Source organism: Nelusetta ayraudi, unplaced genomic scaffold, assembly GCF_046127955.1.
Source record: "Nelusetta ayraudi isolate G7.1 ecotype Tasmania unplaced genomic scaffold, CSIRO-AGI_Nayr_v1 ptg000084l, whole genome shotgun sequence".
NCBI classification, from domain to species: domain Eukaryota; kingdom Metazoa; phylum Chordata; class Actinopteri; order Tetraodontiformes; family Monacanthidae; genus Nelusetta; species Nelusetta ayraudi.
Window position 1 is genome coordinate 2,605,148 of NW_027466134.1, and position 20,787 is coordinate 2,625,934.

A 20,787-nucleotide genomic window follows, 5' to 3' on the forward strand; every position below is an offset into this window, starting at 1 on the left:
AGGTGCGTCACCGGTGATTGGTTCAGTTCTGGGGCTCTCATTGGTCGGTATTACGATGGACTTCTGGAGGCCTTTGTTGTTTGTTTTAATTGTATTCGAAATGATGACAAAATTGTTGAATATTTTCAGACTTGCAGATTGGATCAGTTTTTTTTTTTTATGTTCACTTTGATGTAATTCCATTAAATGCTCAAAAGAGCAAATTCAGCTCGCTCAGTAAAAAAAGTGTATTGAAGTGTTAACCTTTCTTAAAATGCCTATTCATGTTGCCGCTCCCAAAATGAAGACTGTGCTGGCCGGTGAGTGCCGTCACTTTAAGGTTGTGGTTAGTTTGGCATGAGACGCAACAACAAACATCATCATTCCTCCTTTGAAGGAGTGATCTGAACGGCATTGAAGCGCACAGCCGGTGATCTTGGATCAACATGCCAAACAGCTGCAGTGGCAACACTGGGGACTTCTGCCCCATCAGACCCTCAGCACTCAACAACTTTTATTTTCCACTTTTTGTTGAAGTTATAATAAATAATAAATAAATAAATAAATATATAAATACATTTAGTTTGAAATAAAAAGTCTAAAAGGCAGAGTGCTCCATTTGTATTTTGGGGCCTGCAAACATGTGTTTGCAATTCATTACAACAACAACATTTGGTAACTTTGGTTGTCTGTTTTTTGGGGATAAATAAAGGAACAGAACGCGCACTGCCTCATGAATTGTAAATACACAATTGGCTTCCGCCGACAGTCTCATGTTCTCATCGTGACACCGCAGGTCAGGAGTTCATCAGCTTTATCTGACACCAGCTTCTACTCGTCTGTGAACAAAGAAACTCTGCAAACACTCAGCTATTGATTCATCAAGCCTTACCGACGTTGCTTCATCCTCTGAGATAGATACGCTATCAGCTTCATCTGCAGAACAGAATGCAAACTGATGAGTCGTCTGGCTTCTGTGACTGTCGTCTACTCAGGTAAAGTCGGGCGGTCGGGGGAGAGAGAGAGAGAGAGAGAGAGGGAGAGAGAGAGAGAGAGAGAGAGAGAGAGAGAGAGAGAGAGAGAGAGAGAGAGAGAGAGAGAGAGAGAGAATGGATGGGTCGTCAGCTGGGACTGTGACGGCTGATCAGCTTAAAGCTGACTGTGGTGCTTGTGGACGCTTTCCGTGAAAGAACACAGGAAACGAGGTCACAGCTGCAGTATCTTTATGATAGATTTTTTTTTTTTACCTGTTGTTTCAGCATGAATACAAACAACACTGCTTTCTTGACATCCAATCCGCTGCGAATGATTAGTTGAAAAAAACAAAAAAACAACAACTTTAAAACTTGTCGAAACAACCTCAGAAATAACACTGTGAGTCAAACATAAATATACAAAGAATATATCCAGAAAATAAATATTTTGAAAGTGATGTACTGTAAAAGAGACAACTTTCATACTTTTCTGTCACTCAGGACAAAGTACAGCCTCCCACTTTGCGCAACGTGGATTAAATATCTTCCTCATTGGCTGATCACACGCCAGTTGCTTAGTCAACGGGAAAGAACCTTTACTTTCACACAAAGGAAAGCCTTCAGAGTGACCGTCATCTGTTGACAGTTTACTTTTCACAGGTTGCAACAAGATCCGTGTTCATAATCATTTTTTTTTTTTTATCCTCCCGTCTATACAGCAAACATTCTGGAAAAAGCAGCTTTGATTCATTACAATAGCAGAAGAGCTTTTCCTTCTCACACTCCTCCTGGGCCTGACACTCCTCAGCCAGTCAGACCTGCCGCATCAAGTGGATCACTTTTTTTTTTTTTTTTTTTTTTTTTTTGTTTTAAGAGCTCCTCTCGAGGGAAAGACGGGGAAAAAGGCCTCACGTCCCAGAAAGTAAAACCCTCAACACAGCGAGATCGGCAGAGGGGAATTTTCAAGCTGATGTAAAACATTTTCAAAAGTACGCAGCTGGAAACACACACACACACACACACACACACACACACACACACACACACACACACACACACACACACACACACACACACACACACACACACACACACACACACACACACACACACACACACACACACACAGGGAAGAGATGAGGACTCTGTGCAAGCCTGAACTGGCGGCATCCCAGCAGGACCTGTTCAGCATTAGCAGCTGAAATTGATTGCTAGCGCTTCAACACGGTGGCTTCAGACTGCAGGTGTGCCAAGAGTGTCGCTGAGGTTCACAATCCTGAAAGTGAACTGGAAGCACCGGCCGAGCAACTTTTTCTAATTATTTTATCAGCCGGTCCTGGGTTTTATTTGGATTAAAAGCGTTGGTTGTGATTGTTCTCACACCGACCAGACTGCTGAGCTGCAGCTCTGGCAGGAAATGTAGGACGCCGTCGCGGAAGTTGTCGTTCAACCGCAGCTACTGTGTGTCTAGGCCAGCTGATGCCTCTGGCTGCAAGTTAACAGGTGAGGTAGAAAGTAGGATGCGGTGCCATCGTCGGGCAGCAGCTCCAGGAACTCGGCGGGACTCGTCTCCGTGGCAACGACAATGAGCGTCTCTGAAAACAAAAAAAACAAACAAACAAATAAAAATAAAAATAAAAAATTGAACGCCCGTCCGTGATGACTGACAACTTAAATCCAGGACAGCATTGATATGCACTGAGTCACAGGGCTGCACGCTATCACCTGAGTGAATGCCAGTCAATCATTAATGAGAGCTCATGAGGCTGCGTTTCAAAAAAACAAGACAGGCAAAATAAAGAAAACAAAGGTGTTTTCTGCAGAAGACTTCTTCTCCACTGTTGATAATCAGATGGCAGCGAGATACAATAGCAAAATAACAAAATTGAATACAATAGTTATACAATAACAAAAGATTTCACCCTAACAATAAAAAAAAAAAGTAATTCGATGATATGTACAATGCTGCTGGTCAGAACTGTTGTCTAGAAAAAATACTTGACTGTCATGAAGACAGTAATGAGACAATAACCTGTAAGCACTGGCAGATGAATGCACACCATCGGTCTATTTAATCCACACAAGCATCTTCTTGTTTTTTTGTTTTTTTAACCTAGAGCTGATAAAACAGGTACATATTTATATATTCATTCATAAATGTATTCACCCCAAAGAAGCAACATTAAATCTTTCATATCCAATAACACACACAATAACTACACACAGAGGCTGTGCACACTCGGTGGTAATGTAGCTGAATGATCTCTGGAGGAAAAGCAAAGTTGACCTCAGACAAACCTCATTGTTTAAAGGTTCAGTGTGTAATATTTGGAGATTTTTTAAAAAGAAACATCATATGTAGATTCTCAGGGCGGGAAAACCAAATGACTTTTATTCTACTGTCAGTATACACTTTTATTGATGTATTTATGGGCTGTATGTGTAGCTTTTACCAATGTAAAAATCATGAATTCAGTCAAAGTTTACACACTGGACCTTTATACCATTCAAAATCCAAAGAGTGCTGTACCTTTAAGGGCAGCCAACAGGATGCTGTTGTCTGCTGCCGCTCTGGTCCGCTCGCAAAGTTCGGGGAGAAGCTTCTGCCACCACAACACCTGCAGAGGAGAAAAACACTGAAAAACCCAAGCAAGCAAACAAACAGGAATCAAATGGCAAAGGGAAACTGTTCAGGCCACCGACCATGTTTCTGTCCTGCAAGTGGTGATTGGCATAAGCAATGATAGCCTGCGGACATCTGTCCAGCAGCTTTTCTATGCTGCCTTCGTACTGCCCCCTTCTGGTGGAGCAGAGGAGGTGCAGGCTGAAGCCCCACAAGGTGTCGGTCTCAGAGATTTGCTCCAGCAGAGGCAGCACAGAGTTGACGGACAGGGAGGGGCCGCAGAGGAGGGACTGGAGACCACACAGGAAGGAGGGAGAAAAATTAGAAGAACAAACTCACTCATTCACTCATTCAGATGAGAGGCGTCGCTCATGTTGTCATGTTAGTTGGCAAACTGAAGGATGCAGATAGACACTGACTGATTCTGATCTGCCTTATTTTATTCATGCTTTGGTCCAAACCTCTAAATCTTCAAATCCTTTCAAAAGAATGTAAATGTAGAGTTGTTAATTAGAGGGTATAACAGGTTTATTAACAGATTTTTCTTTTCCTATACATTAAAAAAAAAATCTGTAAGAATAAAAAACCCACAATTCACTGACAGAATTACAGAATTGTTCCGTAACTGGAACTGAACTCTTTATTTATAACTAAATGTTTGCGCTTGGGGTCAAAAGGTTAAAGGTCAACCTGACACTGCATGAGCCTGAACATGGATCTATAATTGACTTTAAGGGATTTTGGATGGACAACTGAGTGAGTCGACTTCTAGCACTTTGGAGGGATCACCTCTATCCTGGACGCATTACCTGCAGTTTGTGGAGCGCCTCCTGGTGTTGGTAGCTGGTTGTGTACGCTGGACTGAGCACTGTGAGCCATGGGTACAGGGGGCCATAATGGAAGCAGGAGTTGATCTGAAAGACCAACAACAACAACTAGTCAGTATAAGTGTGTGACGGAGATGTCTGATGTTTTGATTTGACCTTCTGACCCTCTGTTGACGCACAATGTCATTTGTACAACGCAAAAAGCAGCCCGAAACCCGAAAAAGACGAGGTTAGGATGAGATTTCAAACCCCGCACCAGGTCCTCGGCCGTCTTCAGAGGCCTGCGTCTCTGTGGCGTCTGTGGAATCTTGGCGCTCGTTTGCAAGCTTGCGTTTGTGAGCCGGTCGATGTAGACGGAGGTCAGCCTGAAGAGCAGCTCCTGGATGACAGCTTCCTGGGACGAGGCCATGAGTATCGCCTCCCAGAAATCCACCAGTAAGCAATTCTCACAGCCCAGTTCCTGCGACAAGGCCGCAGCCAAACACAAACGCACAAACATGTCGAAATTGTGCAGCATGATGATAAATAATAGAAATAATAATACTAAATATACATATATTTATAACTGTCCTAAGGGTAGGAAAACAAAATTATATTCATTGTCCTGTGATTATACACTTTTACTAGTGAGTATGTTAAGCTTTTACCAAAATAAAAGTCGGTAAGTCAAGCTAAATATGACACACTGGACCTTTAAATACTAATAAGCTCAATTGCGTTTGCGCACCTTGAAAATGTGATCAGCTTGTTCCAGCTGAACTTTGCTGTTCTCGTGCAGAGCCACCATGGCGGCCACCAGCAGCCCCGGGTGAGACTTCGCCATCTGGCAGGTCAACGCTGTGGGGCGGGCGGGCGTCTGCTGGCCGCAGCTTCCGCCGTGCAGCAGCAGCCGCGACTCCTCGATGAATCCGTACACCAGCACCATCTTAATGCATAATGACAGCCAGTCATTTTTAGCCTTTTCGCAACCACCTTTGGCGGTCCCTGCTGGCCAAACTGTAGAATGCAGTTTTTTTTTTTTTTTTTTTTTTCTTTTTAAAGGTACTTCCGTGTCTGCCTCCTTTTCTAAAAACCAAGAGCTGCGTCCATCTCTTTGCACCCAGACTCTCACCTCAGTGTGCCGGTCCATCAGCTGCGTGTACTGCGGCAGGTCGTCCATGCGCAGCGCCATGGTCGCCATGACGATCGTCAGCGCCACAGACACACCCGCCGTGTCCTCCAGGTGCTGCAGCATCCGCAGCGTCCGGCCAGGACTGACGTTGATCAGGGCGGGACTCACGCACACGCCGACCAGCTGCGACGGCTCCGATTGGCTGAAAATGTCGATGATCTCGTCGGCAGTTTCCTGCAGAAGGACTATAGTTAAATCCCTGGTACAGATTTCACGTCAGTTATACATTGTTGTGACACCAGAAACATAGGATGACGAATAAACTACTAGCAGTCACATGTTGCATCTGAGTGACTATCTTAGTTCATTGTGAAGTGACTGTGTTTAAAAATTAATGGAAGTCTATTTTCCTCCCAGTATATCAGCTTTGTGTGCATCTAAAGAGGCCCAGGTGAGTATAAATACATTAAATACAATAAGACACTGTCTTGTCACAACACTGATGTGGTGCACCTGGCTGAGGCTGTGCTCAGTTTCTTCTATCAGGTAATGCCTGAGGTAAAACAGGAAGCCGGAGCCGTAGGAGTGAAGGCTGCTGGGAGATGGGCGGTTCCTGGAGATGACATCGGTGATTGACAGGCCAGACATCCTGTAGTAGGGCAGAGCCAGGTGGCAGTCCTTCTGGCTGCCCCTGACAGAGAGGAGGAAGGGGGAGAAGAGAAGTGATGATGAAAAATCACTCTGCACAGTTGCTTTTTAATTGTCAATCTTATTTGAGAAGAATGAAAATCAACTAAAAGGAAATACTATGTGGCTCCAGCCTGTCACTGCTGACAAAAGTCAATCTGCTGGGTGAGGTCTGTGCCTTTATGATGTCTTGAGGGGTCAGTGATACTTCACTCACTCTCCCAAATGTGTGAAATACAGCAAAGCATCAGATTCACAGGACGGTGAAAGAAAGGCTGGACAAGCTTCCAACAGAGATCCATGGAGGGTTTGGATGATTATCTAAAAGACTTTTATTGGTTGAAAAATATTTTGAAATTTTCTGTAAGGGCGTTTTTAACACATTTCTAATTATTTGCAGACAAAGAAAGAAAGCTTTGACTTCCTAACCCTCATTTTTTTCTTCTTTCTATTGAAACTATAAGCTTTTCTTGTCTACTTGTCTACTACATCCCAATAACAGGTAATATAGGGCAGACTCGGCACTCTGTCAGCTTCAACCACGCCCACAAATGATGTCAAAACACCCTGAGTTTATATGCAGGGAATATTTTTCAGGAGGTAAACTCACTTGTTTACTCACAGATGGAAGATGCTCGTTGCAAATGTCACGAATCAAAAGAGAATCAAGCGACTTTTACGTGCGCTCACTACCTGCTGAAGCAGTCGGCCAACTGTGCGCAATTGAGCCTGAGCGCTTCCTCCAGCTCTTCCCTCTCGGCCTGCTCGCCTCCAGGTTTGACGCACGCGTCCTGGCCGCTCTGGCCATCCCGCTGCCGGGCCGCAGCCTGGAGCAAGGCGGCGCGGAGGAGGAGGTGAGCCTCGCTCAGGAGGTGCCGCAGGCTCTGCGCCTGTGGGGTGGCCTCGGCGTACCGCTGGCTGTACTCGACCTGACACACAGGACAAGAAGCACAGCTGATATTGTGACGTGAGGAGGTGGCGAGAGCTGAGTTTGAATATTTAATGGAAAATACAAAGTTTGGACACACCGTCTCGTGCAATTTTGTTTTTTTATCTTTACAACTTTCTACACTGCAGATAGATACTGAAGACATCCAATACATGAGCAAGATGTATGCAAGAAAAACACGTTCAATAACTCTAAACATGCTTTTTATGAAGGGTGGCTATTTTGAAGAATTTCAATATAAAACGTGTTATTTGACACTTTCATTGTTTCCTACGTAATTCCATGCGTGTTCATACGTAGTTTTGATGCCTTCAGTGAGAAACTGCAATGTCAATGAGTCATGAGAATGAAAGAAAAGACATTCACTTCACAGAGTGAATTCAAACTTTTGACTGGTAGTGTATACTGTATATACACGTGTCTGTACATGTTTGTTCTTCTACCTCCGAGTGAAACAAAACGCACAGGCGCTCTACAGTTTGGCAAAGCGGGCGTGGCAGGAGTGTTGTTTACCATTTCCTGGTAGAGAGCCAGCGGGGAGACGGTGTCGACCACATAGAGGTTCCAGCCGTGGCCGACTGTCGTGGTTTCTTTGGGAGAAGACAGAGTCCACTTCCTGCTGCTGGGGTCAGAGGTCACACAGGGAAAATCAATCAATCAATTAATCAGAGCATCACATTGCCCAATCTGCACACTGGTCAGTGTTGTCTTCATGTCTTTGGATCACAATGCACAGACTCAGTGATGACAACATGCTTTGCATCACCATTTTTTTTTTTTTTTCCAGCGCTGGAAAAATGAGAAAACACACGGCGGCCCGATATTAATGACGTTTTGCCGTTTTCCTCTTCTTTGTTTTTGTACGAGTGTCTTCATCCGAACTGTTTGTAACTTCACATGCTGTTAAGGACGGACACACACCTGAAGTGGAGGTCCTGCAGGATCAGTGACACCGACACACACTCCTTATTAATGAGGTTATTCTAATCCAACGGCAGTACAAGTGATTGGGGTTAATGTCTAGTTTTGTCCCTATTAACACAAGAGAGACGTGTATGTTGAGGGGTGTGTGTGTGTGTGTGTGTGTGTGAATACGACTGCCTACACACTAGTGAGTTGGAAACAAGGATGCACATTTTGTCATTGGTGTTGCCTTCATGTGAGCAACACCAAAACTCTTAAAATTAGTGCAGCAACATGCCAAGCTTTTCAAACTTGGGCTCAAGTGACATTAGTTTGTGAGCAAAGGGCCACACACACACACACACACACACACACAGACTAGGGGCAGTTAGGCAGCTGCTAGTGGGAGGAGCTTAGGGACTAACAACAGCGACTGCCGAGAGAAACGCACATCAAAGACCAACATAGTTTATGATCCATTTTCCGCACAAGATCAAGTAAAACACAACTTTTGTAATCAAACTGTATTTAGATATTCTGTCAATAGCTGGCCATGCTGGTGGACATTAGTGCAACCAATGCAATTCTGCTGAGAAAGCAACCAGTGGCCAAAGAGGGACATCCAGATCCTATTTGTCATCTAATTTGCTGGACTTTATCATGTTTCTTTCAAATTTTAAACGCCAGGTTCTTCAACCTGGCCTTTAAAGATCGCAGCTGATAAATTATTCAGAACAAAATATGGGATGAATTGCATTCTCCAATACCCAACCACTAAAGAAACTGGATAATAAACATGTGTTTGACGGCTGTCCCACAAGCTCGGTCTCGAAGCGACAAGGGGGCACTAGGGGGCGGGGTCTTGATGTGGGGGTGGGATCTGGAGAGGAGGGGGCGGAGGGGTCACGAGTCTTACAGGAAGGGGCGTGACAGGAGGCTCTCCAGAGCTGGTGTGGTAGCGGGATCGATTCCCACCGCCAGCAGAACACCAGTCAGCATGGTGTGCTCTTTCAACTCGCTAAAACAACACACACACACACACACACACACACAGGTGCACACGGCAAATACATTTTAAAACGTACACGCGTGCACTGCACCCACACTGATGACTCAAAACCTTTAAAACGAGTTAGAAACCAACTACAAGCTCTGACGCTGAAGCTCCTCTTCATTTATTCACCGCTGTGTGTTTTGTCTGCGGCTGGCTGAGGGTTTGTGTGTTTGTGACATACAGGCCTCTGCGTTGCGTGGTGCGTTCCGACTCCCCCGGTGCGTCCGCGTCGGCCGTGGACAGGAGGATGACGTGGCAGCCCTCAACGCACACCGACTTCAGGCCGATGAAGAGCTGCATCCTCAGCGCGCACGTCTCCAGGCTGCAGGGTGGGCACGCCTTCACACACACAAACATACATATACTTTTTTTTTATTTTATTTTTTTTAATTCTAACACTTTACTAACTATAACAGTGACAAAACTTTTTATACCACTAGAGGGCAGCAACACTAAAGCTGACATACAATTAAGAGTTTTAAACTGAATCTTTAAGGGTCAGATCGAGTTCAATAACAAGCCCGTCTGAAAGTTGCCGTTTCTGCTGCATTCACCTTGAACCTTTTTGCTCACCTGCCTTTTCTTTTCATCTTTATTCTTTTCGCAATAGTCATGCAAGCATTTCATGAGGCTGTTCTCTGCTGGAAACAAGCTAATTAAATGTAACTAAATCATGGTGTAAGTCACTAAGAAGAGGTTAGGAGAGACCAGATCATACCTTCATGGTGGTGTCAATATAAGGGTCTTCAATCCTGGCTGCCAGAGCTGCACAGCGCACTGTGAAGGACTGCAATGCATTCCTGGCAGAAAACACAGCAACCAAGAGAGACGGAAAAAGTGTTATTACTGTCATTCTTTTTTCCCTGGAAGTGACTGATTAACTTGATATGATGCAAAAGACATCTATCTGCTTCTCCTGCACTCAGGGTTGTTTGTCATGAATTGTAATGAAACAAGACATTTTAAAAGTGACATTTTGTTTTTATCCAAACTGATTTTTTTCCCCCTCCGAAATCCAAATGTTCAGCTTCGGATAAATTGTCTGGAGATTTTTTGCTGGACAGGTCATCCAATGAAGGACGGATGTATGGATGCCTTGAAGCTCACTTTGTGATGACATGCAACAGGTGGTCGGCTAGCACCGCCTCCAGGATCTTCTCCGGATACTGATAGGTGGAGAACAGCTCCACACCCCCGTTCAGGCTGTACAGGTAGCCGGTGTTGGGGAGGGAGACAAAACAGAAGACACAGGCTGGTTCCTCCTGAGACACCGACTGGTTGCCTGATGGAAACAAACAGAAACATAAGATTACCATATCCTGTCATTTAATATGTATGGTGGTGATGCATGCGTGTGTAAAAGTAAATAACAACCGAAAAATTAATCATTATTGTGTCTGTAAAGTGGTGAACACAGAGAATCTCCTTGCGTTAAAAAGCAACAACTTACTTGGCAGCGTGTAAAATAATAACGTGCAGACCAATTAACCAGGACTTGCAGCCCTGATGATAATAAACAGTAAACCAAAGCGCCTCTCTGCTTGATGTGTGGTACTGACTGGTGAAGAGTGGGTGGAGCTGCAGCGAGTGCAGCTGAGTCTCCTCCACACTGCAGCCCTGGAAGAACTCTGGCGTGAAACGCCTGCAGGACAGAGCAAATCAACGCACGTTACCCATCCAAAACACACTCATGGCAGAGAGTAAGAAGGGAAAATAAACAGGAGAGCACACACACACACACCTGAAGAGGACATAAGACAGCAGGTAATGTCTTCCGTCCTCCAGACTCGTCTTCTCCATGCTGACATGGATGTCGCACTCTTTGGCTCGGTCGCCCAGCAACTCCTGGTGCCTCGGGACAACCAGGAAGTCAGAGTGCTCCTCCAGCTGCTCATCGGATGGGAAGTGAACTGAACAAGAGGGAAAAATAATTAATTCAATACATTTTTTCCAATGTTTATTTTATGATTCTGCACCAGCAGTGAGTCTGCCTTGTTGTTGCTACAACCTTTTTTGGTGTCTGTAGATTCTTCCTGGGGTTTGGACTCAGACAACGCATCCAGTTTCAGGACCAACACTTCCATCTCTGCCTGCACTGCCACGTAACCTGCACACAGCGCCACCTAGGGGGGGAAAAAAGATTTCAGAGAGAGTTTTCATCTCATGGGATTTTGTTCCTTGAACAGTCAGTGCTACCAACACTACAGTGCTGTATGTAATGACTACTATATAAACACAGGAAAATGTTAATAACTACACTTGTCAATTACATACTGAAAAAGGATGAAAGGTGTTTGTGAAAATACCCGCTGAGGCTTGAATTTAGGAAGGTGAAGGATGACTGAACGTTCAAAATCCAGGACAGAAACATTCTGCTGTGAACTTGATGCAGCACCTACAACAACCAAGAGACGATGAAGCAGAAACAGAACGCTTTGAGAGAGCAGCATATTGGAAATCTAATATTAGACTAATATTAACAACTGGCTTCCTTGCTACAGGCTGGCAAGATGGCAAAGTGATGAAGTGTGTTGGAGTTCTGTCATTTTTGTAACGTTTCATTACTTCAAAAAAAAAAAAAAAAAAGGTTACAAGTGGCTGGAAGTTACCTTGACTCTGAGTGGAGTTCTGCTGACTGTTTGGCCAGATGCTCTGGACAATCTGCTGAGTCTGTGTCTGCTGTTGATCCACACAGAGAAACATTTAGCTGCTGCTAAACACAGTGCGCAACACAGCAACTTATTGCAACGTCAGTTCATGACGACGCACGACGACAACCAAAACCAATGTAACTAGAATAAAGTGTGAGTCGAGTATGACGAGTCGAGTATAAGTTCATCTCTACAGATGAAGTCCAGTGAATGTGAAAAGGCTTACCAGGCTTTGCTGGTTCTGTCTCCTCAGAGTAAACAGAACCAGAGTTTTCTCGCAGGCGACCAGAAGGTCACCGCTCACAGGGCAGCAGGCCACAGCGATGGGCCGCTCCGACAGAGGAATCTCAATGATCTCCATCTGCACTCCACCCCGCACAGACGCCCCGCGCAAGAGGTGGCCTAACAAGCGCACCCCGACCCGGGCCTTCTCCTCAGCCTGATGGGGAAAAACATCACGTCATTGAAACCTTGAAATCAATATTTGGCATCAACGGTGCGAGTTAAAGTTGAGTTCAAATGCATTCCTTTGTATGTCTGCTGGTTTGGACATTGTTCACCTGGTAGCGCCAGTTGGTGTAGGCTCTCAGGTAGGTGGCACTGTTCTTCTCCTCAATGGTCACCAGGTAATCCCCTGGAGCACAAAGTTGTTAGAAATCTGGATTGTTTTGTGATGAACAGTACAGTTTGCAGTTCGTGCCGATGTGAAACCATCTGCCCGGCCTCCTAGGAGACGTCGGCAGCGTTTGTACCTATCAGGCTGTGCCTGATGCTCCTCACGGTGCCCATGGTCGCAAAACGACAGATGAGCGGGCAGCCCTCCTGCTCCACACTGTAGGCCTCCACCTGGATTCAGTTCCACACGGACGCATCACAAATTCAAATTCGAACATCACAAGCGTAAACTGTCTGTGTCAAACCGGTAGTTGGTAGTTTTGATATATTTTCAAGAAGGAACTACCAGCATTTAAGCACTCTTGTCAACAACAGCTGCGGCTTAGAGAAGAATAGAACGGTAACCTTGCATCCTCCAGTGGCTACGACAAACAGCGCTCCACCTCCACAGCACACCAGTCCAGGCTCCTGCTCCACCTGCACCACGGAGGCAGATTGATGTGATACGACAGGGCGTGAGGTGTTTCTGTTCAAACTCTGCGCTTCGCCGCGGCGTCGACCGAGCTCGGCTCACCTGCACGATCCTCTGCGACGAGAAAGGGTGGCAGTTGTAGACGTGCACCATGTTTAGTTCACTCTATCAACCGGGAAGATCCAGGGTGGAAATCTCCAAGCTGTACAACACTGGGCCGGAACTTTGACCCGCCTATTCTGTAAAAAAAAAAAGAAAGAAAAGAAAAGAAAAGAAGAAGAAGAAGAAGAAAGAGAGAGAGAGAGAAAGAGAGAGAAAATCTTCTTTGATGCCAACTTTTTGAAGATGTATGTACTGGTGTAACACTGTTGGAAATGGTCATAATATAAAATGGCATCATGTTATAAAAATGGGAGAGGAATAGAATTATCTTTTATACTCTTTGAGAATAATATTGCTTTTACTTTTAATAAACCCCATGGGTCTATGTCTTGAATACGAACGATGATTTTAGAAGTTGAAGCATACAGTCTCCGCATTTCCTTTAGTTGTCTTCCTGTCAACTTCGCACTGACCGCTCCATACGCTCAGAAATGAAGATTTATTTCACAGTTAAAAACAAAAACAAAACACATATTCTATCTTCTAAAATCTTTATTTATTTTACAGCCTTTTACGGACAAACTAAACAATGTGATTTGACCGAAGATGGACGCGTTTCAGTGGCAGGAGCGAGGCTGCGGCTACCCAGTGTGTGTGTCTGTGTGTCTCTCTCTCTCTAATCGATATCACATGCTGCAGTCTTGTGAGCGGCCGGTGGACTGGAGGTTGTGCGGCTGCACTCATTTCCTTCTCCGTTTCCCCGAGGCTTGTGTCGCGCACAGGCGACTAAAGTCGGTTCGGTCGATGTTTAAAAGTGTAAACAGCTCCGCGTGCCACACCTACTTTTCTGGAGGGTTTTGAACTCACTTTCTTCTCGGTCCCTGCTGCTTCGCGTTTGTCTCCTTCAGTTGATTGATTTGGCGGATCGAAGCAGGAAGTGAGCCGTCGCGACCATAGACATATCTATGGGCACAACAACCAAGTGCCCGCCCACCGCCGAATCTCATTGGAACACACACACTTGGTTGTGTCACATTTGAAGTTTTCATTGGCTAACGACTAAAAGCCTCGGTGGATTTGACGGTCTCAGGATTTTCGTTTTGACTGTTGCAGTTAGTTGTCTGCATGTTTTGGGGAGCGAACCTAGATACTTTATTTTAAAGCATCAGGAATATACAACATACAAATCTACAAACTTATTTTTGTTGTGTTGTTTTTGTTGTGTGTAGTTTTCACATAAACGTATTTCTGTACGAATAACGGGGATGTTTTTCGTTTAACCTAGTGATGTTTTGCTCATTGTTTACACTTCAAACTGAAAATGTTATTTGAAGGATTTTAGACAGATGTTAAGAATGTAGCGCGTATTGACAACAATAATAATGTGTTTATCGAGTCTCTTCTTACTGATGTAGTAACTATAAAACACCACACAGGGGCAGGAGTTTAACAACAAAGGGAGATCGAGGGGTTGCTTTACGAAAGAGATAATCAGGTGTGTTGAGGGTCAAACATTATTTTTTGTTAAATCTTGAGGCGGTACAATTGATGGGAACAGTGAAGTTGACGGATACAATTGCGTGGAAAATATAAAGGCTTACACATCAAATTCTCTGTCTTTATTAATAGTGTCGCAAAGGTCTGTTTTGTTTGGTCACATGGAGCCCAGAGTGAGGAGGCAGCCTTTTAGGAAGGAAGTGTTTTACTTTGGAATGAAAATTGTTGCTTTCTTGTTGCAAAAGCAGGAGAACCAAGCGGCTATAGGCTGCCCGGACCATCAGACAATAGGTGTTTTCTCACCACAACATTTGGCAAGATCGAGTGTAAACACAGGTGGTGGCAAACGGTACTTATTAATCTAGGCTGTGGTTCACTCAGGTGAGATGTTGTCACGGAAATGTGTGGCATCCATAACAGTGACTGTTTGGGCTCACTAAATGGTACAGCGTGCTGATGGTTTACGGTGGTTATCGTGTTGGCCTTTGATTTAACACCAGTATGAACAAGAACTAATGAGATTACTATTTCGCATTAGACACTGATGCAAAACGCTTGGCTGGGTCTTCATGTCTACGTCTAAAAATGGAGAGGTAATGAGAGAGAAATCTCTCAGTTACCTGCCATGAGAAGGCTTCCAAAATTAAAGCCGTCAAATTAAATTTAATTAGAATGAAAATGTTCAAGATGAAGCTTGAAAATAAAGTGCCACTCTGATCGGAACGTTATGGAGGAGAGGTTTAATCATGGTGTGCACAAGTTGGCAGCACCATGATCATCTTCCACTATCTCTCCCCCTCTTCTCTCCCCTCCCCTATCTCCCTCCTCTCGCTCTCTCTCCCCCCTCTTCTCTCCGTCTCTTTGATGCCGACAGGTACTCTTGCGGATTTGCACCGCGGTGGTGAGCAGCAAGTTGATGGCATTGGCTGTCTGAAACTTCACCGAGTGGGACGTGCCAAGGAGAGTCGACAGCAATCACATCTCTAACGGGGGATTTTCAAAGAGCATCAGACTTCAGTCCATCTCCTCCTCAGCAAGTGCGCAGCCTGTATGGATCAGCACGAGTGTTGTTGCATCTGCTGCATCCACTTTATGGTAAGACCTTTCAGATTGATTAAAGCGTTCTCTTATTTAGAGAGAACGTCCTCGGAAAAACTATTAGCCAACTCATCCGTCATGCTTCCAGCTGGCAGGATGCAATTTTGGGTGCAGGTTGGGGATGCATGCACTTTAAGCGCACTTTATTGGCCCGTTTAATTAAGGGAAATGGGTTTTAAAACGGCTCCTGTTGACATTGTGCACTCATAACTTTCATGTATTAATTTATTTATTTTCCGTGGGAAATGCAGTTCCTATATTGATTGTGCTGTGTGTTGAATATGCAGTAGGATAGGGTAGTTTCTTTCTGTGTCCACTGTCTTTAGCTCCTGCAAGGAAAACAGATGCTGCACACAAGGTTTGGTTTTTGGATCATTAGTATGTGCAGAAGTCAGGCAGCCTTGCCGAGGAATGCCCTTACCTCAGAGCTGAGTCATGCAAATCATAGCTCCCCTCTCCCAGCACCTATCGAGGGGCTGTTATCACCAGACCACAAGCTTCCATACCTCCATAGCATGCTGCAATTCCTGGAAACATACCTTTAATATAGTTTTGCATTTGCAATAAAACGTAAGGTGTGACCACAACATTTGTAAGACAATTCATTTTAACTAAATTGTATCCCAGTTAAAAGTCCTGGAAAAATGATGAAAAAAAATAAATTGGCTATAAAAAGTTGGTGTAAATTCACAATGGGAAGAAAGCCAGGATTAAAACGTAATCTGCCCAGTGAGTAAAAACTCAATGTTAACTAATGAAAACTGTGGGTAAAAAAAAAAAAGGTGCAGTGATAATAGCCACTCTGTAGCACAGCAGATACCATGAAAATCATAGCATTTCACGCAAATTAGATGCTTGCAACGGTTTGGTTACTTTGCTGCAAGCCTGGCCATGTTCCATACGCACCTGTGTGTGAGTGCGTCTGTGTGTGTGCGTCTGTGTGTGTGGATAGGTGTGTTTTTGAAGGAGAGAAGTCTGATCTCAATGTCAAAAACATGACACGTGGGACAATATTAAGTGTAACATACTTTAAATGCCAAATGTGCAAGATATCTAAACTTGGCATTACTCCTGTAATGCTGTTAAAGACAATTTCATTATGTCTCCATGTTTTTTCTTTAAGCATTTTTTCTTCCATCAGTCATTTAACTCAGATGGGAGGGAGCAACGCTGATTTGCAACAATCCCAGGCACGGTTGACTTTACACTGTGGGACGTTGAGAGGGCCTCCCCTTCCCGTGCGTTGTAACCCTTATAAAACAAAGGAGGAAGCCACAGCGAGTGCTGCCAGGGTCAGGAGCTGCTGGAGCTGGAATTGGCCTTGGTGGCGATGCTGATGTTGTTTTTGCGGCGTAATTCAATTGGTTGGATTGGGTCTGGCTAATGTGATTGGCAAAAACAGATACCCTTGGACTAAAGAAGGCAGCCAGAACGGGCATTAGAGAGTGAGTGAGTGAGTGAGTGAGTGAGTGAGTGAGTGAATGAGTGGAATACTGTCCTCCAACGCTGAGCGCCCTTTGATGTTTTCCATAATTTAGAGAGCGCCTGTCAAATGGGTGGCCTTTGTTTGGATCATTTAGTGAATGAAGTGCTGGGATAGGTCAATTTATCTCCTGTAATCCAATGGTCCTATAATCTCTGTGGCCATGGGAAAGAGCTGAGGTCAAACCAACAGGGAGAGAGAGAGGAGAAGCAGCTTGGAAGGGACCAGACAGGAAGAAGAAGTCTCCCGGGACATTAGGGATTCACAGTGAATGCTTATATGGGAAATGCTCCTTCGCAGCGCTTCCTTTTTGTTGGTCGACTACCCGAATACCCTAGCGTCCTTCTGTCCGCACTGCTGGGGATGCGTACCCTCCCTACTATGTAAATGCCAGAGTCGTAAAAAAAAAAAAGAGAGAGATTCCTTTGGCCAGCGAGAGTGCATCCCGGCTGAGCTGCCCTTGACGTATGAGAACAACCAGTGTTTGTTTCTACTCCGGTATAAGACATCCAACTTTCTCACAGGTCACTCAGCCAATCACAGACTGCGCCCCCCTCTCTCTCTCCACTCCAAGCAAAGTGGTTTCCATCAACTCCCTCAACCTCCTCCTCTCCTTTCATCTCCCCGAAATTAAAAGCAAGAGTTTTAATGGCCTGGATGGGTTCTGTCACGGCTGTTTACCAGCCACGGGAAGCCCATTGGAAATTTTATTGGAGTTCACCGCTACCAATTTCAGGCGATAGTGTCAACATTCAAACGGCACACAGCTGTAAAAAGACGGAGTAACTGTAACTGAGAGTTACAAGGATCATCTGGCTGAAAGATGCAGCTGGTGTGTGTGTGTGTGTGTGTGTGTGTGTGTGTGTGTGTGTGTGTTTTCATTGGGTTTTCATTGGTAACGGCCTCCTTCACATGCTCCTCAATCAAGCACAAACCAGACAGTAGGAACTTGACGACACATTCTTTTTTATGGTTAGCACCCGGAGGGAGCCGAGACCTCAAGATCTCCGGATAAACTTTTATTGTGCCTCAGGGGAAATATGTCTCAGGCAGCAGCACCACTTCAAGCTGCAGTCACTATCAGTGCTGCTGAAGTGCAGTGTTATCAGTACAGTCTCGCAATACAGTAGGATGAGACAAACCAGGGATGGAGTGAGACAGCAAACACGATATGGTCTATATGGTGCAAGCGCTTATTAGAACCAGACAAACTCTCCCAATGCAAATATTGCAGGGTGAATAATGTTTTTCATTCTGGCTCCAGCAGACCCCAGCACCCCAGCGTGCAGGAGGAAGCGGGTATTGACAATGGATGGGTGGACTGATTTGTTGTATTCATCAACAGCAGCGTGTGGCATTGCATGATTTACCGCAACATCTGAGTGACCTTCAGTACTGTCTAAGAACATAATCTGAATCAGTTGCAAGATGGAGATGAGATATGTCAGTGTGTGTACTTGCAACGTCAGCATGATGTGTTACCTGGCGCACCACAAGGACTGAGCCAGTTATGCAAATGATCCAGTAATTCATCTTTACTAAACTGTGACGCTGTCGATGCTCTATTTTGAATTTCATGATGACGATGATCAAAACTTTTTTTTTTTCAAATAAATATATTGCTCATGGAACTAATGCACCATGGGACTCTTATGCACATAATGCGGATGGACTATATAAAAGCTTTGAGATATCGGATCAAATGCTTTTTCACTTTCTATAGTAACTGATTGTGATGATAAACGACAAGAAGACTTTCTCAGTTTCTGTAAAAACGTAATTATCTTTCAAGTGGGAAGAGAAAAAGTGTGAAGCCTGTGACTGACGATGTCATTCTGTTACCACAGGAGGGTAAGAGGCTACTTGATGTGCAGCCTGTGTGTGTACTGCACTCTTTCAAGGCTCGCTGTTGCAGGATTAGAGGTCATACATCCTCCTCAGCGTCCTCGGCTTCTCCATTAGGTTGAACTGTGATGGGAGTCCATATAGTGTACGAACGACTTCAGTAATCTACATGATGACACACACGGAGATTGGATTGATGGGGCTGAGAGAGTAGGCTGGTGTGTGTGTGTGTGTGTGTTTCACATGTGCGTATGTGACATCATGTGCATCCCTGTGACATCACTTAGTGTGATTGGGTGGGGCTGGGGGTGTTTGCCGCACATGCTCAGCTGCTGCCCTATTGTTGATATACCTCCACAGCCAAGTGAATAGAGACATAAACACGTGCGTGCACATGAATAAAACATAGTGAGAGTGCGAGCGGCCGCACTCCTCCACCAGGAGCACAGCACAGCGCTGCTCAAACACAACCTTACCTCACTGTTTTCCATCCAGAATAATTGGTTTCACATCGATCCGGATTAAGGTGAACCACATTTATTATAGAGAAATTGCTAAAATCCATAATGCAAATTTTTGTATTTCAGTGGATTCTTTTGTTTTCTTTTTTTTGCTGGTGTTTGTTTCATTACACTGCTAATGTACAGGAACAGGAAACCATCTGGATGTGCACATTTCCTGCTATACGGTTTGTGCTGCAGCAGCTATCCTGATTGTGTAGAGAAATAACTCTATTAAGATAATGAGAGAATGTTACGTACGGCATTTGAAGCAACTGATTTTAAAATTGATTATTTACAAAACAGATGAAGTGCCAAAGATTTCAAGGGATTCTTCGGCGCTGTTGTTAGATATTTTAGTTGAATCCCTTTCAGTTTATTCTTTTGGAGAAAAGTAAAATATTCTTGTTCTGCAGTCTGCCTGGTAATTTTGAACAACTAATGACAAAGGGAAAGCTTTGGTTTAAACGTGGTTTAAAGCTAAAACTGACTTGAGTGAGAGTCTAATTAAAGGAAATCCCAAGAAACATTACAAACATTTTGATTACAGCCCTTCACGTCTTCCTTTTCAGCGTCACTGCTCCGTGTACTATTTATCAATGTTGTTTGAGATAAAAAAAAAACAAAAAAAACAATAATGATCAAAGCTAAAAGAAAATCATGCCTTTGTGTCCAATGAACCAGCAGCAAAAATGACTACCAAAATGTGAATGTCTTTGATCGTAGCCTGCCGCCGCTCCACACGCAACAAGTGCAGCGCTTCATTTGGACGCTGGCGTGTAAATCAGAAACATACTTTAGTGCACTGGCGAGTGACTCAGGATTCAGGCACTCAGTTTGGCATCTGGATTTCCCAAGAAAACACCATCTGCGATAGCAAAAGAAATCCTTTGTGAATTCACATCCTCTGACTCTGAGGTTTCTGGATGTGTTGAAACCCTAAAATATGCAGGATTTATTAATAAAGCACCGTGTACAGATTTTATCACCTCAAGCAGTGCAACTCATACGTGTCTTGATTGAGAAATATATATTATAAATACAGCATGTTGTGTTAACAAACACAGGTGCGTTCTTGAGAGCTGCTCTGATTCCCAGCGTCCAGTTCCAGTTGGTGCTGTGGGGAACAGCACGTTCAGTGTTTCATGCCTTTATCTCGGCCGGCGGCAGCAGACACAGACGCAGCGTCTGATCTCACGGCCGCAGTATCAGCCTCCTGTTGAGACTCGGGCTTCATCGCCTCCAGGCGTCTGCAGCGATCCAGCTAATCGCTCATTAGGCCTGATAAAGAGTTGATTACAGAACCGTCTCACAGTGGAAAGAAATCACGAAATGTTCAGTTTGTGCTGAGGTGCCTAGATAATGTTAATCCTGCGTAATGCTCCAGATTCTCCGTATGAAGTTTTCATTGGTAGCA

At 44.5% G+C, this 20,787-nt stretch overlaps 1 protein-coding gene across 4 annotated transcripts; it reads right to left on the reverse strand.

Moving 5' to 3' along the window:
• Positions 1–1,185: 1,185 nt before the first annotated feature.
• hps3 (HPS3 biogenesis of lysosomal organelles complex 2 subunit 1) lies at positions 1,186–16,075 on the reverse strand. Of its 4 annotated transcripts, none has more exons than XM_076045383.1 (25): positions 15,964–16,075; positions 12,948–13,079; positions 12,779–12,850; positions 12,511–12,604; positions 12,319–12,392; positions 11,985–12,197; positions 11,717–11,786; positions 11,414–11,502; positions 11,116–11,230; positions 10,849–11,017; positions 10,667–10,749; positions 10,215–10,389; positions 9,826–9,907; positions 9,289–9,446; positions 8,970–9,071; positions 7,664–7,772; positions 6,895–7,130; positions 6,028–6,205; positions 5,515–5,748; positions 5,131–5,328; positions 4,660–4,863; positions 4,386–4,490; positions 3,657–3,866; positions 3,484–3,571; positions 1,186–2,548 (listed from the first exon to the last, which is right to left on the reverse strand). In XM_076045383.1, exons 2-25 carry the CDS (start codon positions 12,996–12,998, stop codon positions 2,421–2,423), a joined length of 3,237 nt encoding a protein of 1,078 aa, XP_075901498.1. In that variant the 5' UTR covers positions 12,999–13,079; positions 15,964–16,075; the 3' UTR covers positions 1,186–2,420. The 4 variants fall into 4 exon arrangements, with proteins under 4 accessions (XP_075901498.1, XP_075901496.1, XP_075901497.1 ...); XM_076045381.1 differs by lacking the exon at positions 15,964–16,075 and adding an exon at positions 13,815–13,944; XM_076045382.1 differs by lacking the exon at positions 15,964–16,075 and adding an exon at positions 13,791–13,933.
• Positions 16,076–20,787: the final 4,712 nt, after the last annotated feature.

Excerpts from the sequence above, each read along its gene's own strand:
- hps3 (XM_076045383.1), bottom strand. The coding sequence starts at position 12,998 with ATGGTGCACGTCTACAACTGCCACCCTTTCTCGTCGCAGAGGATCGTG. Across the intron at positions 12,851-12,947 it reads CGTCGCAGAGGATCGTGCAG|GTGGAGCAGGAGCCTGGACT; the intron begins GTGAGCCGAGCT and ends TCCGTGGTGCAG. Across the intron at positions 3,572-3,656 it reads ACTTGCAGGACAGAAACATG|GTGTTGTGGTGGCAGAAGCT; the intron begins GTCGGTGGCCTG and ends TCTCCTCTGCAG.